This window comes from Trachemys scripta, chromosome 12, assembly GCF_013100865.1.
Source record: "Trachemys scripta elegans isolate TJP31775 chromosome 12, CAS_Tse_1.0, whole genome shotgun sequence".
Lineage (NCBI taxonomy): Eukaryota > Metazoa > Chordata > Testudines > Emydidae > Trachemys > Trachemys scripta.
The window spans coordinates 42,677,506-42,693,035 of NC_048309.1; the positions used below are offsets into that span (position 1 = coordinate 42,677,506).

General features: G+C 57.3%; 1 protein-coding gene across 2 annotated transcripts; it reads right to left on the bottom strand.

The window, feature by feature from the left end:
• Positions 1 to 378: 378 nt before the first annotated feature.
• Positions 379 to 13,091, bottom strand: LOC117886223 (adenylate cyclase type 4-like). Of its 2 annotated transcripts, none has more exons than XM_034787888.1 (13): positions 12,451 to 13,091; positions 11,987 to 12,056; positions 11,704 to 11,801; positions 8,208 to 8,292; positions 7,885 to 8,019; positions 6,449 to 6,553; positions 6,117 to 6,301; positions 5,292 to 5,376; positions 4,580 to 4,738; positions 1,796 to 1,942; positions 1,487 to 1,594; positions 1,113 to 1,227; positions 379 to 524 (listed from the first exon to the last, which is right to left on the bottom strand). In XM_034787888.1, the coding sequence occupies exons 1-13, from the start codon at positions 12,747 to 12,749 to the stop codon at positions 394 to 396; spliced, it is 1,722 nt and encodes a 573-aa protein (XP_034643779.1). In that variant the 5' UTR covers positions 12,750 to 13,091; the 3' UTR covers positions 379 to 393. The 2 variants fall into 2 exon arrangements, with proteins under 2 accessions (XP_034643779.1, XP_034643778.1); XM_034787887.1 differs by having other exon boundaries at positions 7,885 to 8,022; positions 12,451 to 13,090.
• Between the last annotated feature and the right edge of the window lie 2,439 nt (positions 13,092 to 15,530).

Below are 15,530 nucleotides of genomic sequence, written 5' to 3' on the forward strand. Positions count from 1 at the left end.
CCAAAGTGCACCTGGCTTTAGCTAAGGATTTAATTAGCCTCCACAAACTTCTTTTCCTCGCCTGCAGATTATAGTGATCTCAGCCCAAGAAGCCCTGGAATGCGATTCCTTCCGAGGACATGCTCAGTTGAGACATGATGACATTGACGGGGTGTGCAACAGAATGTACTAAGAAGAGCACGGAATGGATTTTATTAACACTACGGAGCTGCTTGTGAATGATTTTGTGACTATACACATTGGTGACGTCTTTTTCTGAATGCCACTGCAATTGGCAGTGAAAGTCACTAGATTTGTCACTGGTCACTTGGACACTTATTTTCTCGCTAGGGAAACCAAAAAGTCACTAAATCTGGTGACAAAGTCGCTAAGTTGGCAACACGGCGTCATTCCTCATACCTGGATCTTCCCCAGCACCCCAGTGCTCTCCATGCGACTCGCCACATTCACCGTGTTTCCCCAAATGTCATATTGGGGTTTCTGGGCTCCGATCACACCAGCCACCACAGGGCCATGGTTTATTCCTGGAAAGGAGGTGGGAAGGTGGGAGAGAGACAAATGTAGGAGGATGGGGGACACAGCTAGTAAGATTTCTGCAGGGTGAGACCATGTGAACATTTCATGAGAGCCTCAAAAATACCTGGCATGACATAGTCTGTTGGAACAGCCCTGAAATCCCAGCATCGAACATCAACATCCCAGCTCGGCACCCCCAGAATTCCAGCACCCAGTGTTGAAATCCTGACACCCAAATACCAGACACATTCCCCCAAATCCCTACATTGCTCCTCCCCAATCCTAATCACATATCCCCAAATCAGTCATCTGAGCAGGGTCAACACTGCTCACTGCGCATGTGGTCAAGTGGGTGGGGTCATCACTGGAAATTGGGGAAGCACGGCCAGTCGGGTGAGGTCAACGTTGGCCATAGTTGGTGTGCCCAAACTGCAAGGCCAATGTTGGCCATTGGCCATGGCCAACCAGCAGGCCCTGCATTGGCCGTCAGCCATGGTCAATCAACAGTGTCAACAATGCTGGCCACATCCAATGGACAGCAAAGGTTGCAGAGCCTGGAGGTGATTGTTCCTGCATCTAGGTTGGAGGGAACTCACCCACACGGAGTTTGAAGGTGTTGAAGGAGTGTTTGTTGATGATATCCAGCTTGGCTATCAGGGCCACCGCGAACTCCACCATGATGCCCAGGTGGGTGTAGCTCCTCTCGGCATCCTGAAGGGTAAACCCCACCACCGCCACAATGGGAGAGGAGGAAAATCCACCAGTCACAATCAGGGAACCAATGTCTAATCCCACCCACAACCAATGAGAAAGCAGTCAACCCACCATCAGGGCATATGTCCAGGTGAGCAAGGGTCTGAGAGAGATGGGACACAGGGTAAACTCAGGAGCTGTCACCCAGCCCCAAGGGGTTCTGGGAAACTGGGGAACACTTGGCTGGAGCTCCAGCAAGCAGAGAGAAAGGAGGTACCTGCTGGTTGTCCTGGCCAGAAGTGGCATTTAATCCCGTAGCTGCCATGTAGGTGCTGCCAATGGTCTTGATCTTCTCCACGCCACTGAATTTTGGCTTCGAGAGCAGCTGCAGGATTAGAAATAACCAAGTCATTGATCCATTCAGCCCCATCTCACTCCCCCTACTTGCCCTGGATTGGATCCTCAGCCCAACCAGCTCTATCGAGACAGCCCCCCTCTGCTCCAGATTGGCCCCATGACCCATTAACAATGTGCTGAGATGCTGCCCACTTTCCAGTGCCCCGATCTCATCTGAATCCCCTCAGACCTCGTCAAAATCCGCAATGATCTCATTGAGCAGCCGCAGACATTCCAGCCCTTCGTGGTTGACGTTGGACTCGGAATAGAACTCCTTGAAGTCGGGGATGGAGGCGAAGAGGACACAGACACAGTCATAGGATTGATGGTAAAGGTCCTGGATGGGAGGATGCAGGGGAGAGAGAGACAGCGCGTCACTTTCTGATAACTTCACACAGAGTGTGGACACAGCAGATAGACGCAAATCAAACCACAGCCAAAACCCACCTACCACAGCCAACCCTTCCACCAACCAAACTCAACCACCCCAACCAACACCAAACCTGTCCAACCACCACAATCAATACAGACACCCGAGCCAGCCAGATCCCACCACAATCAGTCAACTCCAAACAGCACAGCCATTAGCACAGCCATACAAACCCAACCACTGCCAAACAATACAACCTACCAAACCACATTCCCACAGTCCAGTATAGACCCCACCTCCAACCAACACAGGTACCCAAACCCAACCAACGTATTGATCAGCATAGCCAATCAAAGCCAAATATCCCCAACTAACACAGCCATCACACACTTACCCAACCACCCTAGTCAACACAACCCACCACAGTCAGCCAACTCCAGCAACACACCCCTCACCACAGCCAGCCAAACCCAAACACCCCCAACTAACACAGGCATCACCGTAGCCAACCAAACCCAAACATTTTCAACCAACATAGCAGTCATGAAACCCATCTAACTAACCCAAACACAGCCCACCCCAGTCAGCCAGCAGAGCCCACTCCAGCGAACCAGCTCCAGCGAACACACCTACCATCACAACCAACTAACACAGTGCACTGAAGCCAACCAACACAGTCAGTGAAATCCAACCAGCCCCCAACCAACACTACTACCCCGCAAACCGAGACAACCCACCCATCACTAAACCCAACCTCCAACCAACCAGCCCCAGCTACACCACAACCCAAAGCAAAACCCCATCAGACCACCATGATTTATCCCAACCACCACAGCCTCCTGAACCCATCCATCACCTTGCATGTAACAAAACCCAACACAATCAATATTACAATCCACCGAACTCAACCACTTCCCCATTCCACAACATCACACTAAAAAGATTCCACTACACCATCACACACAGACCCCACAAGAGCAATTCAACAGCAGCTGTTGAGATGCTCAACCCAGCCAGTGTGATTCGGTAGCTCAAACTCATTCAAGTTAGACCAGATGCAGAGAAGGGCTGCAAGGATGATTGGGGGAATGGAGAGCCAGTCTGACAAAAGGAAAAAGAGCTGGGCTTATTTAGCTTGAAACCACAGGCTGACTGCTCTCTGTAAATACATCAGGGGAAACACCAGGGACGGGGAAGAGCTCATGAAACTAGAGGACAATGCTGGCACGAGAACAAATGGGATAAACTAACCAGGGAGCAACTTAGGCTGGAGAAGATAAGAAGGTTTCTGACCATCAGACAAAGGAGGTTCTGGAACAGCCTCTAATAGGAGTGGTGGCGGTGGGAAAACCCTATAGTAGAGTGAGGATGGTGCTCGATAGGGAAGACAGGGCTATCTGAGGTAACAGGACCCACATTTGGTGACCCAGGAGGCCTTTTCCAGTCCTATGGTCCTAAATCCTAATGATTTCAATGGGAACTGAGTGTCCATATGTTGGCAATCTTAGTAAACTTATATGGACACACACCATGTCAGGATCTCAAGAATGAGACCCAGGCATCCAGGAGAGTTCTCCTAGGGGCCCTGCTGTTCTCAGCACCACAGGTGAGGGAGTAGCATGGGGAATGGGACCCATGATCTGCGGGACAACATCCCCATGGGTCCCGCAGCTCTCAGCCCCACAGGGGGAGTGGGACGGAGAATGGAACCCAGACATTTACACTGACATCCCTATGGGACCGGCAGCTCTCAGCCCCACACGAGGAGTGGGACGGAGAATGGGACCCAGATATCCACAGTGACATCTCCATGGGTCCTGCAGCTCTCAGCCCCACAGGGGGAGTGGGATGGAGAATGGAACCCAGACATCCACACTGACATCCCTATGGGACCCACAGCTCTCAGCCCCAGCGAGACGGGACCAGGATGGGGAATGCAGAGGTCACCGATTCTTTTCCCCCTCAATGCATAATTGGCCAGATGCATTCCATGGTATTTTTTCACCTTCCTCTGAAGTATCAGGGATTGGCCACAGCTGGAGATGGGACATTGGATAGGGTGGACCAGGGCTCTGAGGAGGTTCAGAGAACTCTCCGTCTAGATGCCTGGCTGGTCAGTCTGGAGCACATGCTCTGGGTCACCAGATTTGTGGTGAGTGGGGAAGGAACCTCCCTCAGGTCAGATTGGCAAGGATCTGGGGCGAGTTTCCACCTTCCTCTGAGGCATGGGGTGTGGGACGCCTGCTGGAATCACTTGGGCTCGTGTCACCCAATAAATTCCTGGCATTGCCGGGTCCTTGGGCAACAGCACCACCTCCATCTCTCCAGTGGTCACAACAGTTTAGCATCCCAAGGACTGAAACGCTTTGGTCTAACCCAAGCTGGGCTCAGTACAGGGGTACCTGGGTGAAGATCCATGGCTTGTGCTCCTCGGGAAGTCAGACTAGCTAACCTAACAGTCCCTTCTGGGAAATTCTATGAATCATTAGCCCACTTCCTTCTGGCTGCAGTCCCCAGCTTGGCCACCGGGTGGCAGCATTGGAGAGTTGAATGGCGGCAGTCAGAAATTCCCCTGTTAAAGGGGAGGCACGCAGCTGGGCTGACCTCGTTACGCCGGTTCTGGCCGATGAATTGCTGCGCCACGTCGGCCGGGAGCACATTCTCCAGCAGGACACGGTTCAGGTTCTCCATGGTCTCGATCTCCTCGCGCTCCTTCTTGAACTTCTTCTTCCACAAGAAGTCAAGGCGGCAATAATACTCGTTCTTTGAGAGAGACATAGAGGGGCCCAGCCCATCAGGACCCCCCAGGAATGGAGAGGGGCAGTTCTCACCCTAGCGGGCCCTGTACTTCCCAGCATCCAGTAGGAGTGACTGGGATGGGACCCAGGCATCCAGGATAGCATGCAACTCCCAGCACCTGGGGGGAGAGCCTGGGACAAGGAATGGGACCCGGGACCCAGGCCCCTGGGATGGAAGTGCAGGGCACTCACCTGTAGGGGCACTGCAGCTCTCAGCACCCAGGGAGAGAGTGGGACCCAGGTGTCCGGGACAGCAGCGCAGGGCACTTTCTTCTAGGGGGCTTGCACCACAACAGACTGGAATGGGATATTGAACCCAGGTGTCCTGGATAGCAGTACAAGGTGCTCACCCCCAGGGGCACCACAGCAGGACAGACTAGGATGGAGAAGGGAACCCAAGGGAAGTCCCCAGTGGGCCTTGCAGCTCTCAGCCCCACAGGGGGAGGAACTAGGAGGGGGAATAGGACCCAGGTGTCTGGGATGGCAGTGCCTCACCCCTAGGGGGCCCTGTGACTCACTTGTCTAGCCAGGGCCAGCAGGGTGAAGAAGAAGACAAAGAAGGAAACGGCTCCCATCAGCTTGGGTTCCTTCAGGACCCCCGGCCTGCGGACAGAAGGAGAGAGACCAGGTAGCAGAGAGAGGGCTGCTAACTTTCCAATTGTTGACAACCAATACCCCATGCCCCGCCCCATGCCCCGCCTCTTCCCTCGAGGCCCTGACCCTCCTCCATGTGTTTCCTCAAAACCCCGCCCATGCCCCTGCAAGCTTTTTCCCTCAAGGCCCTGCGCACTTCTCTGTCTCTTCCCCCAAGGCCCTGCTCCCTGCTCGCTCCCCTCCACTTCCTCCTAGCTGGATCATCTCCACTGCCTCCCCTCCCTGGGCTCCCTCTGCTCCAGAGCTGCAGTCTGACGCGGAGCCTGCCTGCCTGCCTGCTCACAAGACATAGGAGGTGGCCCTAGCGGAGCAGGGACTGGCACGGATTGATGACCTGGCACCTCCTCTCCCGGCCGCCCGCCAGGGCTAACCGCACTTGTAGTGTCCAGTCAGTACATCTTTCCGGTAGAAAACTGGGCATCTGGTAACCCTAAGCGGAGAGCAGACCTGGGCCCAGCTCGGACCTGCTAAGCAGGACTGCGTTGTGTTTGAGTCGGAGACTTCTGGGTTCTGCTGGGACAGGGGCTAAGCAGGGGGCGCTGTACCCTGGCAGTCAGTGCTGGCCCCAGTGCGACACTAGGGGGCGCTGTGCTGCAAGGACCCAGGCGGGGGCTCAGCAGGGGGCGCTCTCCCCCAGCAGTCAGTGCTGTCCCTAGGGGGCGCTGCAGGGGCACCTCCCCAGCGGTTACCTGAGCACGGTCTGGTTGGGGTAGAGGCGCCCGACGTAGCAGTCGGAGAGCCAGGCGTGGCTGCGGAGGAAGAGGACATTGTAGATCACCAGGCAAAGCGTCAGCATCAGGAACTTGAGTTCAAAATTCATGTGGAGGAAGAGTGAGCAGGAGAGGAGTCCCAGGATGCAACAGTAAACGTAGTACTGGGGAGGCAAGGGGGAGGGGCATGTGGGGAAGGGGCGGGGCATAGGGGAAGGGGGCAGGGCAAGGGAGAAAGGGGGCAGTGAGTTAAAGACCTTCCCAAGTCCACCTTCAACACCAACACCATCCTACTGGTGCGTGAAGCTTACCGGAATGCTGAATAAGGAATCGGTCGAGGGAGATTCTCGTGTGGCATTCACTGGCACCGTGGGATTATGGGATGGTGGAGGACACCAGGGCGTGGGTATGAAGAACTGCTCAAAGAGGAGGATGGTAATTGTAAGCAGCAAGAGGGATACAGCTGGGGATAGAACCCAGGAGTCCTGGTTCCCAGCCTCCTCTGCTCCAACCACTAGACCCCACTCCCCTCCTAGAGCTGGGGATAGAACCCAGGAGTCCTGGCTCCCAGCCTCCCCAGTCTAACCACTAGACCAGAGGTGGGCAAACTATGGCCCACGGGCCACATCCAGCCCATGGGACCCTCCTGCCCGGCCCTTGAGCTCCTGCCCCGGGAGGCTACCCCCAGCCCCTCCCCTGGTGTTCCCCCTCCCCCACAATGCTCTGGGCAGCGGGGCTGTGAGCTCCTGGGGCCGCACAGCTGCAGAGCCCAGCCTGACCCGGTGCTCTGTGCTGCACGGTGCGTGGCTGGCTCCAGCCGGGCGGCGCGGCTGCCTGTCCTGGTGCTGTGGGCAGCGCGGTGGCGTGGCTGGAGCCACTGGTGCTCCAGGCAGTGCGGTAAGGGGGCAGGGAGCAAGGGGGGTTGGATAGAGGGCAGGGGAGTTCGGGGTGGTGGACAGGAGGCGGGGGTGTGGATAAGAGTTGGGGCAGTCAGAGGGCGGGGAACAGGGGCAGAGGTCCCAGGGGGCAGTCAGGAAGGAGGGGGGGTTGGATGGGGCGGCGGGGGGCAGTCAGGGGCAGGGGTTCTGGGGGTGGTCAGGGAGAAGGGGTGGTTGGATGGGACAGGGGTCCCAGGAGGGCAGTCAAGAAGGACAGGGGGGTTGGATGGGGCACCGTGGGGTCCGGGGGCTGTCAGGGGGCGAGAAGCAGGGGGAATAGGATGGGGGGGGCTGGGCCACACCTGGCTGTTTGGGAGGCACAGCCTCCCCTAACCGGCCCTCCAGACAATTTTGGAAACCCGATGTAGCCCTCAGGCCAAGAAGTTTGCCTGCCCCTGCACTAGACCCCACTCCCCTCCCAGAGCCAGGGATAGAACCCAGGAGTCCTGGAGCCCAGCCCTTCTGCTCTACGAAACCCTCCTCCTCTCCCAGAGCCAGGGATAGAACCCAGGAGCCCTGGAGCCCAGCCCCTCTGCTCTACGAAACCCTCCTCCTCTCCCAGAGCCAGGGATAGAACCCAGGAGCCCTGGAGCCCAGCCCCTCTGCTCTACGAGACCCCCCTCCCCTCCCAGGGCTGGGGAGAGAACCCAGGAGTCCTGGAGCCCAGCACCTCTGCTCTACTAGACCCCCCTCCCCTCCCAGGGCTGGGGAGAGAACCCAGGAGTCCTGGAGCCCAGCACCTCTGCTCTACTAGACCCCCCTCCCCTCCCAGGGCTGGGAAGAGAACGCCCCCTCCTTTGGTTACTCACGAAGTTGAACATCGCCATGGTGAGGACAACCAGGATGGTGGTGACGCCCAGGGTGACCCGGAGCCAGGGCTGGGTGCAGACGGCCGTGGAGAGGGAGGGCACCCAGTACAGCATCTTGGGGCCTTTCTGGAAGCACTTCTGGGAGAGCAGGCAGATGGCAGGGTGCGGGTGGTGGGAGGGGAGGGTTAGATTGCCCCCAGCCAGGGGTTGCAGGGACAAGAGCTTCCCCTAGCTGGGGCATATTCGGGGGGTGGGGGGGAAATACAAGAGCAACTCTGGAGCTGTGAGCTTCCCCACAGCAGTGACCTGCCCATCTCACTTACCGCCAGGTTCCCAGCGAAGCAGATGAAGAGGAGGAGGATGAAGAGGAAGAAGGAGATACCGTAGGAGATTCCTAGAGCTGGGGTCCTGGAGGAGAACAGAAGGCAAACTAGAAATAATAGGGACCCCCGGGCTGGGCTATCAGTGGACTGTGGGTTGGGACTGAGGGGCACCAGCAGAGCTGTGGAGGGGGGAGCCCAGGGCTGGGCTATCAGGGGCTGCGGGTTGGGAGTGAGGGGCATTGGCAGAGCTGTAGAGCAGGGCTGCCCAGAGGGGGAGGCAAGTGGGGCAATTTGCCCCGGGCCCCACAGGGGCCCCCACAAGAATATAGTGTTCTATAGTATTGCAACTGTTTTTATGGAAGGGGCCCCCGAAATTGCTTTGCCCCAGGCCCCCTGAATCCTCTGGGCGGCACTGCTGCGGATGGGGGGAGCCCAGGGGTTGGCTATCAGGGGCTCTGGGTTGGGACTGAGGGGCACCGGCAGAGCTGTGGAGAGGGGAGCTCAGGGCTGGACTGGCAGGGGGCTCTGGGTTGGGACTGAGGGGCACCGGCAGAGCTGTGGAGGGGGGAGCCCAGGGCTGGACTATCAGGGGGCTGTGGGTGAGGACTGAGGGGCACCGGCAGAGCTGTGGAGGGGGGAGCCCAGGGCTGGGCTGGCAGGGGGTCTGGGTTGGGACTGAGGGGCACTGGCAGAGCTGTGGAGGGGGAAGCGGGGAGCGAAGCCCAGGGTATGACAAGTTCAGGAGACGTTTCTGCCCCATCAGCACCAGTTGCATGATTTATGACTCTGCTGAGCCTTGGCTCAGGGCTGGGACATGACTAGGGTTACCATATTTCAATAGTGCAAAAAGAGGACACTCCACGGGACCCCGCCCCCGCCCCAACTCCGCCCTTCCCTGCCCCCGGCCCCACCCCAACTCCTCCCCTTCCCCACCCCAACTCTGCCCCCTCCCGAGCACCCCACATTCCTCCTCCTCCGTCCCGCCCCCCGGCTGCTGCGCTGGGGAAGTTGCTTCGGTCCCCGCCGCGGTGGAGAGCGGCAGGAGCCAGGAAAGTTGGAGCACAGGGAGGAGGCGGTCCCCTTACCATGCCTCCCTATTTTCCCGGACATGTTCGGCTTTTTGGAAATTCCTCCTGGTCGGGGATTTGAGGACCAAAAAGCCAGACATGTCTGGGAAAATCCGGACGCATGGTAACCCTACCTCTGACACTCACCTCTCCCTCCACTGGAGGGACTCCCCTGTCCATACCTGTCCCGGGGCCTTCCTTTAAAGGGGCATCCCCATATCAGCGGGGTCTACTTGGAAAAGATAATATTTACTCCCTTGTGTGGCTGAGCTGGGCTGTGACAATCCAACACATCATGAGTACTGTGAGAAATGGGGCACAACACTAACCAAGGCAGTGTCATTTCAGGGACTGTATGGGCCTCGAAGTTCAAACAAACAAGCTATATAAAGTCCTTTTCTTTACTGGGAAGCCAAATGGAAGTTTTTCTAGAAGGGTATTTTTAGAAATCTCAGTATAATGACAAATTTCAAGCTCAGTTAAATAACTTTTTTGTTCAATGATGCAGAGCACAATTAGTACAGAGACATGAATAGTCAGAGATCCAAGCTGGTTTGCCTGATATTGTGTAAAAATGTGTGTAACTTTGATATAGAAGGCCTTGCCAAACTAATTATTGAAGCATATGCAACCATCATCGTAGACAGTGACTTGTTTATACTGCTCTATATACTATACCAGTGTTTCTCAATCTGGAAGTCACGATTTATTTGATAATGTATATGGTAAAAATGAGAAAATAAGCAATTTTTCAGTAATACTGTGCTGTGATACTTGTATTTGTATGTCTGATTTTGTAAGCAAGTAGTTTTTAAGTGAGGGGTACTCAAGACAAATCAGCCTCCTGAAGGAGGTACAGTAGTCTGGAAACATTGACAACCACTGCTCTAATTGACCTGGATCAAGAATGTCTTTGTTTTACTTTCTATTTCTATTGTAAGGCTATTGGGGTCTCAGAAGGATTTTTTGAATCATGTTTTTAGAAATTTCATAAATGGACCACTGCACTTCCTCCAAATTCACGAGTCTGATGTTTCATTTTTTAAGACCAAAGGTCCCTGCATCTTCCAAGTATTAGAGTGAGTTGTTTTCCAGAAACCCAAAGGTGGAAGTTCATTAGCAATCTATTTGTGTGTAATACATTTTATAGTAACAAATAAAAAGGAAGTCACAACTGATCTAGTCAAATTTGCTTCCTGTCCTCTAGTCAGGGACGTATCTCCCAGCTGTCAACAGTTCTCTCCGGAAACAGCAAAAGAAAGATCCCAGATCAATCTATGAAACTGAAAAGGGTATTCCCAGAAACACTGAGACAATGAATGCCAAGGGCTTTTGTTACACTTTACCAGGGAGAACAGGAGTGAATGCACCAAACCGAAAACTCACTGCTGTGGAAATAAACACTCGGCTAGACTCTGCTTGGAGACAGCAGAATCTGCTACCATTTGCTGCTCTGAGGGGTACAGTGCCTCACAGAGCTGGCGAAAGGAGGCAAGACCATGGCTGGCAGTGCAGGAGAGAGTAAGGTGCATCGCTGGCCTCCCCTCTGCGCTGCTATGGTGCCGAGCACCCCCCTCACCGGGCCCCCCAGGCGGGGGAGGGGGTGAGGTGACACCCCCCCACGGTGGGGTCCGTGTCCCTTTAAGAGCAGGGCTGGGCTGAGCCGAGCCAAGCTCGTCTCCTGCACCAGCTCCGGGGGAGGCTTTGCTGTGGCTCTCCCAGTCCCGGCCACCGCACGGTGGGGGTGTTGCTTGAAGCAGGGCAGGACCCGGTGGGGCCGAGGGCTGAACAGGCCTGGCAGGGCGGTGCGGGGGCTGCTGGAGGGGGAAGCTGGGGAAGGGGTGGCACGGCCTCAACCCCCTGGGGCTGCCTGCCCCACGGAGGAGGCAGAGGGGCACAAGCCGCAGCAGGACCCCAGCCCCCCGGGGGAGGGGATCTGGGGCCAGCCCAGGGAGGCAGGAGCAGTCCCAGGGGTGCTGGGCGTGTGCAGGGCAGAGCCCCGGGAGAGCCCCAGCCCTGCGGCGGGCAGTGCTGCAGAGGAGGAGCCCGCGCTCCCCGGAGGGCGAGGGGAGCCCCAGGCAGGGGGAGCCGGGCCGCCCGCACCCACCGCTCGCGGCTGCTCCCAGTACCGCTTTCAGCCAGCGCGGCTGCCCTATCAGCGGCTTTTGGGTCTTTAAATAGCCGTCCGGGGGAAATCCGGACATTTTTAGCTTTTGACAAATTACCCCCGGAGGGCTATTTAAAGACCCAAAAGCCGGATCCGGGGAAACCCAGACGTATGGTAACCCTAGACATGACTCAGGTTGTCTCATAAAATCCATGTGCCGTGGTGGGGGGAGCGGGAGCCCAGGCTGCGGGTCAGGACTGAGGGGTACCAGCAGAGCTGGGGTCGGGGGGGGAGGGGATCCCAACCCCTCTGTCATCCTCACTTGTGAGCCACCAGCATCTGGATGAGGAAGTTGGAGAGGAAGACCAGGAAGGTGCAGGCCGTGTAGTACTTGAAGGCAGGCAGAGCGGAGAGTCGATACTACATGGTGAGACAGAGAGAGCTGCAATGAGGGACTGTGTCCACCAGGGGGCCCCATGCAGCAGAATGTCCCGAGTCAGCCGTCAGACCCATGAACTGATTCCAGGGGGTTGGTGCCTGCTCGCCCTTGGGCTGCGAGCTTCCCCCCAGCAGTGCCCCCTCGCCCACCTGGGAGCCCAGCTCACCTCCTTCTCCATGAGTTTCTCCTTGAAGTACAGGGTGATGCGGTTAAAATCCTCCGACTTCTTCCACTGTCTGAAACGGGGGGAGAAAGGGAGTGGACGGGATCTGGGACCCCCCCCATACACACGTACCCCGGCCCCACTGCCCAACCCCAGCTCTGCCTCCCTCCTCTTCCTCGCTGCTCCTCTCTTGCCTCCCCCCTGCACCCTTCCCCTCTGCCTTTCCCCTGCCCTGATTCCTCACCCTGTGTCCTGCCCCCCATGGCACCTTCACTTACATCCCACCCGCTTCCTGGGACCCCTCCCTCTTTCTTCCCCCATGCTCTTCCCCAATACCCCAGCCCCCCATTCCCCAGCCCCTCTTCTGCATTTACTCCCAGACCCTCTTCCCTCTCCCCTCTGCACCCTTTTCTCCCCATCTACCCCCAGCCCCCCATGCCCCCCTCCCCCCACACCCAGGACCCTACTTCTGGGAGTTGAGCTGTTCCAACACCTGGAAGAATTTCTCATCCACCCCATCGAGCTCCTCATCCGGCCCCTTGGGGGAACGAACCCTGAAAATGGAACGGGGGGGGTGAGACGTGGGGGAGGGGAGAGAGCACCCTATAAGGCAGCAGTTCTCAACAGGGGTCCGCGGGGCCCTGCAGCTAAACCCCAGAGCCCAAGCCCCCCAGGGCTGGAGCCAGGAGCCATGGGGATGGAGGTGGGAGCAGCTGGGCTGAATTCCGGAGCCCCAAGCCCCACGGGGCAGAAGCCCTGAGCCCATGGGCAGAGTTGGGGAAACACAGGGGTGTTGCCCCCCCGCCAGGCAGTCCCAGGGCAGCTCCACGCCCCTGGTCCACCTCCTTCTCTTCCCGCTCCCTGGCCGGTGGGAGGCGGGAAGCCAGAGCTGGGCAGTGCGGGGCAGCTGGTGCCATGGGGCAGGCGGCCGCGTTCCCTCAGCTCCCGCTGCCGCTGGGCTCTGAAGCTGCTCCTCAGCTCCCAGCCCCCTTTGCTCCTACAGCCCGTAAGAGCCACCTGGGTGGGGGACCCGGCTCCCTGGCTGGCAGAGCCCTCAGGGAACAGGGACCGCAGGGGAGCCCTCCCGGCACACAGCCCCGAGCTACCGCCTCTCTGCACCCTGAGCTACCCCCCTCTCTTCACCTTGAGCTACCCCCTGCCCACACAGAGCCCCGAGATACCCTCTCCCTGCACCCTGAGCTACCCCCCTCTCTTCACCCTGAGCTACCCCCTGCCCACACACAGCCCCAAGCTACCGCCTCCCTGCACCCTGAGTTACCCCCTGCTCACTCACAGCCCCAAGCTACCCCCTCCCTGCACCCTGAGTTACCCCCCTCTCTTCACCCTGAGCTACCCCCTGCTCACTCACAGCCCCTAGCTACTCCCTGCCTGCACCCTGAGCTACCCGTGTGACGTTATCAGATTAGAAGATGACCATATAAATCATTGTTGCAACCACTGTTCTATAGTTGCAGCAAATCTTGTACAACGGTTGTTGCGTGAGGTGTCTATGAAAAGGTTATGATTTGCTGGTTACGATTATGCAATCTGTATGTGTGTGTCATTTTTGTATGTGAAGTTATAAGTATTGGACTATCCCCCAGTTTTATGGGGATTATCTGCCCCATACTTTGCAGTTCACCCTAATTGAGTGACCATAGCTAGCCCCCACTGGGACACCAGTCACAGCTGGATATGCCATGTAAGATATCTGCAAAAATGTTATGATAATCTTGTTTATATGTTTGTATCACCTTTGTACTATGAGTTATAGATCTGTATGTCTGTCTGTATTTCAAACTTGTGCTATGCTTCTGGGTGACACCCCAGACAGTTTGGCATCAGCTCTGCCTAGCCTGCTTGATGGCCCATTAAGGACCATGACCTGTACAATTGAGCCATTGAGAGAAGGCAGATACACCTTGTGACTCAGCAAGGCCTGCAGGGACATGTCCATGGAGAGAACGCTAAGGCTTCTAAGCTTAAGGGAGCACTGGCTAGGGTTACCATACGTCCGGATTTTCCCGGACATGTCCGGCTTTTTGGGGCTCAAATCCCCGTCCAGGGGGAAATCCCCAAAAGCCGGACATGTCTGGGAAAATCGGGAGGGCTCGGCGGTGCTCGGATGGGGCCTCTGGGGCTGGGGTCGGCGGTGTGGGGCCGGGCCAGGGCCGGCGGTGCTCGGCAGGAGCCGGGGATGCGGGACCGGGGGCACGGTGCCGGGCCAGGAGCCGGGCCGGGAGCCGGGGGCGCGGTGCCAGGCCGGGGTGCAGGAGCCGGGCGCGCGGTGCCGGGCCGGGAACCGGGGGCGCGGTGCTGGGCCGGGGGCCAGGCCGGGCCAGGAGCTGGGGTCGCAGTGCCGGGCCGGGGTCCGGGGTCACGGGACCGGGCTGGGGTCGCGGGGCCGGGCCGGGGTCGCGGGGCCGGGCTGGGAGCCGGGGTCGCGGGTCGGGCCGGGAGCCAGTGCCCCAGGGCCCAAGCCAAGCTGGGCGGGAGACGCCGGGGCCAGAGCCTCTTGGCCTGGGCTGGCCAGCCGGCCGCCGAAGGGAGCCGCTCCACCAGGAGGGCCAGACGGAGCCGCGCCGCGCGCCGCACCCCGCCCCAGCCTACCTGCTGCCTCCCTGTTTCAGGCTTCCCGCGAACATTTGATTCGCGGGAAGCAGGGGAGGGGGAGGAGCAGGGGGCGGAGCGTTCAGGGGAGGGGGCAGAGTTGGGGCGGGGCTGAGGGCAGGGAAGGGGCAGGGTTGGGGCGGGGGCGGGTCCCCATGGAGTGTCCTCCTTTTTAAAAACTAAAAGATGGTAACCCTAGCACTGGCCCCAGGGTAAAAGACTATAAAAGTAGATGCATCTTCTCCATTTTGTCTTCAATCCTGCTTCTGATCTCTGGAGGAACCTTGCTACAAACTATCTTACAACAGAAAAACTTCAAAAACAGACTCCAAGGAGAGACTGCTGAGCTGGAATTGATATGCAAACTAGATACAATCAACTCAGGATTGAATAAGGACGGGGAATGGCTGAGCCATTACAAACATTGAATCTATCTCCCCTTGTAAGTATTCTCACACTTCTTATCAAACTGTCTGTACTGGCTTGATTATCACTTCAAATGTTTTTTTTTCCACGTACTTAATTGACCTCTCACAGGTGGTAAGACAACTCCCACTTGTTCATGTTCTCTGTATGTGTGTATATACATCTCCTCAATATATATTCCATTCTATGTATCCGAAGAAGTGGGCTGTAGCCCACGAAAGCTTATGCTCTAATAAATTTGTTAGTCTCTGAGGCTACATCTACACTACAGGGGGGGGTCGATTTAAGATACGCAAATTCAGCCACGCGAATAGCATAGCTGAATTCGACGTATCGCAGCCGACTTACCCGCTGTAGGGACGGCGGCAAAATCGACCTCTGCGGCTTCCCGTCGACGGCGCTTACTCCCACCTCCGCTGGTGGAGTAAGAGCGTCGATTCGGGGATCAATTGTCGCGTCCCATCGGGGGATCCCCGAATCGACTTCCCCGAGAGGTCGATTTCTACCCGCC